This window comes from Cupressus sempervirens, chromosome 3 (genome assembly GCF_028749045.1).
Source record: "Cupressus sempervirens isolate cs-2001-9-10 chromosome 3, ASM2874904v1, whole genome shotgun sequence".
Classification (NCBI taxonomy): domain Eukaryota; kingdom Viridiplantae; phylum Streptophyta; class Pinopsida; order Cupressales; family Cupressaceae; genus Cupressus; species Cupressus sempervirens.
Genome location: NC_143120.1, coordinates 136,530,895 through 136,537,288, shown reverse-complemented (window position 1 = coordinate 136,537,288; position 6,394 = coordinate 136,530,895). Strand labels below are relative to the sequence as shown.

The 6,394-nt window shown below is 34.4% G+C and overlaps 1 protein-coding gene and 1 long non-coding RNA gene across 2 annotated transcripts; both read left to right on the top strand.

Moving 5' to 3' along the window:
* The first annotated feature begins 1,890 nt into the window (after positions 1-1,890).
* On the top strand, positions 1,891-2,865 carry LOC149565131 (pectinesterase inhibitor 3-like). The gene has a single exon (XM_089818678.1). It carries the CDS (start codon positions 2,077-2,079, stop codon positions 2,656-2,658), a length of 582 nt encoding a protein of 193 aa, XP_089674804.1. The 5' UTR covers positions 1,891-2,076; the 3' UTR covers positions 2,659-2,865.
* Positions 2,866-3,676: 811 nt separating this feature from the next.
* LOC149565130 (uncharacterized) lies at positions 3,677-5,429 on the top strand. The gene is made up of 4 exons (XR_016361999.1): positions 3,677-3,852; positions 4,125-4,173; positions 4,430-4,472; positions 5,048-5,429. It is a non-coding gene; the product is annotated as an uncharacterized LOC149565130 (long non-coding RNA).
* The last annotated feature ends 965 nt before the right edge of the window (positions 5,430-6,394 follow it).

The window sequence follows — 6,394 nt, the reverse complement described above, 5'->3', positions numbered from 1 at the left end:
TTCTTACCTACCACATACTAGTAGTAAAATGCATAAATGTGAGGTCCAAACATCTCCACTAACATATTATGTTTAAGATCTTGTATTCTAACTCCTCTTCCCTATCATCATATTTGATAGTTACAATCTAAAACCTTCACCATATTTGATAAAACATTGATCATAACTAAAAGCCTTGCCAATTCAGTTATTGTAAAAAATCTAAAATTGCTTTGAAATCAACACATCTTGCTTGAAAGACTTCAAATGATTTGAAATCAAAATGGGATCTAATAGGTCCTAGAGCTTCCAATTATGGGTGCTAACTTTTGACAATGATACAATTTAAAGTCTATTTGTATGAAACAAGTTCACTCTGTTTGTGTTATGCATTTAATGTGTCCTCTTTTAAATTTGAATTTGAATGTTCAACTCCAATTGTGAGAAATCATCTTGTTGCTTTAAACTCAAATGTGATGGCATTTGAATGTGAAATGGGGTTTTTTATAAAAACATTATTGGTGAATGTAGGTGGTTTAATATTGAAATGACCAAAAGCTCTACACTTGAGATGGAATAAAGCAACATTGTGGCTGGATCAAAGGAACATAGTCATATCAATAGATTAGGGTGGTCATCTTAGTAGGAGGTAGTGATTTCATTGTTTACATTCCCACAGCAATATGTAACTTGTTTTATAGTTTCAATATGCAACTTGTTTACAATCCACACGACAATATTTGATTAACATTGTGGATTAGCTTTAATTAGCGAACCTCATGTGTGCATCTAACAATTTGATTTGTGATCTTTTGGCTTTGGGTTTATTTAAAATTAGGTTTTGTTGTGAGTGGCCCTCTCAACAACAAGTCAAATCATGTCGATACTTTGGACAAGTTGAATTTGGGACAATATACAACTTTTCTATTATGTTTAGGCATATATATATATATATATATATATATATATATATATATATATATATATATATATATATATATATATATATATATATATATTGTGGGCTATTATTTATATGTGATTTTTTTGACTCTTTGACTTTTTACCTACTATATACTAGCAGTAAAATGCATAAGTGTGGGGCCCAAACACCTCCACTAACATATAATGTTTAAGAGCCCACATTCTAACTATTGTTCCCTAACATCATATTTGATAGGGGAAACGATCCAGTAACTGCCTAGGGTATTTTGTGCACCTACAATTCCTAATCCGTATGTCAAAATTTGTCAATTTTTTCGGTGAACCTCGGTAGGTGAGTGAAGAGTTTAAGACCAACCTTTCGGCTTTCCTGCATTTATGGAGCTCTTTGTAGAACTCATAGAGTGCGAGGTGATCTAAAACTGTCATTTTAAAATGTTCGCACAATACCTGCCACAAAAACCCCTAATAGCCGTTATAGTACTTTTTGTACAAATGGACCAATCAACAATCAAGAAAACTAAAAAATGAAAAAAAGCAAATGACTATTGGTGTTCATGGTGATTTGCTGTGGCATGTTTTTGTGTAGGTACCGAGTTTTTTTTGGGTAGTAATTAGGGATAAAAAGTAATAGCTAACGTAACAACATTGGATATATGAACGACAACTAACTTGTGGCCCCCAATTGCAATCTAAAACCTTCCCCATATTTTATAAAAATTGATCATAATTAAACACCTTACCAAATCACTTATTGAAAATATTATGCAAATGTGCTTTGAAATCAGCACATCTAGCTTGAAAAGCTTCAAATGATTTGAAATCACGAAATCTATTTTAAAAGACTTTCGAAAAATTATTACTACACTCACTACTACTAGATCCTCTCCATATATAAAAACAAAAGTAGTTGAACTTATTCTGCAAATGAATTTAAATTAGACCAACCAGCCAACCAGCCAACCCTGAAAACAGCATGTTTGATTTATGGGGGAGACAACAATCTGCCATAGATTAAGGCTGCAAGGAAATGATGCCCCGCTTACTACACCCAGGGTCCCATGAGAGACCACCGACTTCGCTTATTTGGCTTATAAATCATTCCCAACGGCTCATCCATCCTCATCATCGAGCACGTCGCGAGATCGAATCCCAATGGACTCCACCTCTGTATTCCCCCTTTTCGTCCTCCTTGCAATCCTCACATCCTTCGCCGCGGCGTATCCTTCAGGCGCCGACTTCATTACATCTTCCTGCCAAATCACCCGCTATCCCGACGTCTGCGTGGCGTCTCTGAGATCTTATGCACCCTCTCTGCAGGCCAAGCAAAGCCAGAGCGACCTCGTAAAGGCTTCCGTCAGTGTTAGCCTCGCCAATGCCCGAAATACCTCGGCCTGGGCTGTTAGAATGGCAAAAAATAGCAAGGGCCTGAGCAAAATGGAGCGCTCGGCGCTCAAGGATTGCGTGGAGAATTTCGGGGATACTTCGGATCAGATCAGCCAGTCTCTGGCCGAGCTGAAGCATCTGAAGCGCGGAACTTTCAGGTTTCAGATGAGCAATGTGCAGACTTGGATGAGTGCCGCCCTGACAAACGAGGACAGTTGTCTTAATGGCTTCCAGGCCGCTGGAAATGGGAAGGTTAAAACGCTCGTCCAAGGGCGTGTGCAGAGTTCTTCTAAGTTGATCAGTAATGCGCTTGCTCTGGTCAATAACCTCGCTTCCACTGCAGGATATTGAAAGCTTTTGTGATCTTTACCTATTGTAGGCCTCTGTTTCTTTATGTATTGTGTGTTGGGAAGTCTCTGTTTGGGGATTATGGGAGGCGGTATATTGTAAAATTATGTAATGGTTTGGTTTTTCGGTACATGTGAGGAAATGGCAGAAATCGAGATTCGCAAATGTATAATTGTGTGGTTATTTATATATTACTTTTGTTCTGTGTCATGAGCGTTGCCTATCTCCGGGATTTAAATTTATATGCTCTTCTGATCCGGTCTGATGATGGATCATTTAATATGATATGGTAAAAGAATACAATTGAAACAAGTATGTTATATGGTAAAAGAACACAAGCGAAACCATTTTGTTGGATAAACTTTTTTGAATGTTTACAATGATTATATCAGGTCTATGTGCTCTGTATTATATCATATTTTGTCTTCACCTGAACGGATTTTCTTTCTTAATGCTCCTCACAGGAGATATTTGAGATAAAGATTGGGACATTTGTGATTTCCACAGTCTGATTGATATCAGATTTGTCTTTCTGATCTCAATATTATAGTTTAGAAACAAATGATTACCAATGAAATTTAAATCAGCATTCAGTTTCCGTCTGATTGATGTTCTTCTCCAAAATTCTGTGAATGCTGTAAATTTCAGATTTGTTTGAACTGCTAACAACAAATTTACAGAAGCGACAATTCCAAACATTGTGCCTCTGAGGATTCTGTCAATTCAACAAAGCCTTGTATTCGTAGCATTATTGAGATTTGAAACTTCTCTAGCTAAAGATAAATTTCGGTCAGTATTCATCTGTTGCAGATAAATGTCCAGCTGGTGCAGTTCTGACAGACCTTGACCTGTAAAGTTACTATTGGTTTGTATTGCTGAAAGTGTTCCACCAATTTCAGTTATTTTGAGTTGTTGATGCTTTGACAGTGAGAGCTTTTCAAGTGATCGTTAATCAAAGGTTTGAAACCTAACTAAAAGAGGAATTATTAGGTTTACATGCTGCTAATTCCAGTAGCATCACTTTTCATGACATTAATGATTGAATTTCGTATTATCATTCGATGCATGAATTAAGATCATCATATGATGCAATTTAGGTGTAAGTGCTGCCTAATCAAACTCAATTTGATGACTTTAAAAGGAGACGATTCATCTATTTACTTGTTCTGATGAGTACGGGCCTCTGCTCACCTGCATGTATTGTTCATTCTTCACTGCAACTGCAATTAGCTTACATCTTTGGATGTTCTGTTTTCAAAATATCCTCCACTTTTTAATCTCCTGGATCATTACTTTGCTTAACAATAATGAATTATAGAATGTATTCCGAAATATCAATGAAGAAAAAATTTCAATAATCGTATTTCAAATTTATAATTTCATTCTCTTTTGTATTGAATCGTTTGCTCTAATAAGATCGATTAGCCTAGTTTAAGACGAGGTTTCTAATACATTATTTTGTTCATTAGAATGCTCGGCATCCTTTGGGAGCTTGGACGGTAATTGCAGGGATATCCGGTTGGTATACTGGCCTGAATTTTTGTAAGAGTTAAGTTAGCTTAGGGTTTTAGTAATATCTTTACTCTGATTAATATCCATTACTGTACTTTCCTGAATTATTCGGTTTGGGTGACAAACTTTTGTATCAGAGGCATCATGTGACAAAGGCATCTGCAAGAACTCTTTTTCTGTACAAGATTCCACTTTAGTAGACCCCATGCATATGGTTTCTGCACATAACTGATAACTTTGTGACATTTTTTCCAACATGCAGGACAAGTTTCTAAAAGATATGGATGAAGATGGCAACAGTACAGGTCAGTACTAACTTTTGAATCTGATCAGTGAGAAAAAATCTTATGGTTTAAGTTTATACTTTTTTAATCTGATCCCTAATGTATTCTTTTTTCTTGAATTCGATTGTATTACACAATTGAATCTAGAAAAAATAATACATTGATTTAGATTGTGGGAATCTGATAAGACTAACTGATCAGTAATGCTGTACCAAAATACCATTCAATACCATGTAAATTGTGGGAAAAATGGATCGCATATCTCAGACCTATTATAAAAAGCTCTTATCAATGGAACCAACCTCGCCTCCTTTTTATAAGACTTAATTTTTTTTGGAAAACTGAATCTTTTTTTTTTTTTCCAAATGTTTTGACTAAAATTGAAATCCCAATTAGTGCTACAACAAATCAGCCATTTTCAAGTCCAAATAAAAACCATCTTGGCTGTTTTAAGCTCTTATCTTCTTTCAAGTCCTCTTCCCTGCTTGTGTGTGTACATGACACTTTGTGAGCCATATTGTCTTCTTCATTTTGGCTTGTCTTCAAAAAGGTCTAAGTTGTTTTGTTACACTCATACTTTTGCTTCTTTGCTACAGTCACCACCCAGCTTCATGAATCTTCCTATACAATTGGGAAATATGTTAATGGCTTCCATATGTGTGGATATCTTTCCTTTTCAATCAACTTTACGAGAATGCGCCGTGATATAAGGTTGTAGACTTCTCTGAGAGGTACATTGGATAAAGATTACCTTTGTTCCGTAATTACTGGCTTTCTGATAATAAGGTTGTAGACTTGAGGGTTACAAGAACTGTTTGGTGCAATAAGTGCTGTGGTCTGTGAATGAAAGCTGAGTTTGATCAAATATGTGGACTTTGGGATCATTATATGGAGTTTCCAAATTGGTCTATAATTACGGCCTCTATTTTACCTCCTTTTAAACGATTGGGTATTTCAATATTTAATGTGCTTTCTGGATATTTTGGGGAGGATAAGATGTTTAAACGTTTCAACGTGTTCATACAAGCAAATCAGTTTAGAGTGGAATGGAATTTGAATTTTTTAGTTATCTATTTCCAAAAGAAAGTCATCAGTATTATAAAATTTTATACTTACTCTTAGTTATCTATTTTCAAAGTATTCATTAGATAAATTCATTAATACATTTTGAAATTCGAAATTGTTGTGTTTATTTGTTTTGCATTAAAAAAAAAAAGTCTGATGGTTTCGGCTGTAGTACAGAGTTTTAGGAACTTTGGGTTAGTTTAGTTTAGATATTTACGAGTGTTGGGTCTGTTGAAGATTGGTCGAAACAATTAATTTAATCATCATAATTTTTAGGAAATTGCTAAATCAGTACTTCACATTTTCTTAGATCAGACTAGTTTAGGAATTGAAGAGTACTACTTCAAAAGATCTTGTGTCAAAGATAGACAATTTGGAATAATAAAGAATTATAATTTTATTGACATCACAATAGATGAAAGAATTGATAGCAAGCTCTCTAGACTGTTCGGTACAAAAAAAAATCAACCATAAAAATAGACCATTACAAAGATAAATAATTTTATCTTTGAAAAGAAAGAAAACTTCTTTATCTTTAATAAATAAAACAAATATCGATCTTATATATGATCATTAAAAATATCTATCAAACAAAAAGACAACTTCATTTTTTTCCCCAAAAAATGTCATATCAACTCTTTTTTATTTTATCCATAATAAAATAATCAATAACCTTAATGCTTTAATAAAAAGAAACAAACTTCTCAACCACTTCCTCAATCGAACAAAAAGTAATCAAGATTCCTTAAAGAAATTTCAAAAAAAAAAAGATTCCTTAATGAAGAGAACTCTTCTCCACCGCTCAGTAAAGATTAACCAAGAACTAAAGGTATGAACACAAAAAACTTTACAAATGGAGACACAGTAAGAGTCGTTGT

What these genes read in the sequence shown, in the direction of transcription:
- LOC149565131 (XM_089818678.1), top strand. Translation starts at nt 2,077, where the DNA reads ATGGACTCCACCTCTGTATTCCCCCTTTTCGTCCTCCTTGCAATCCTC.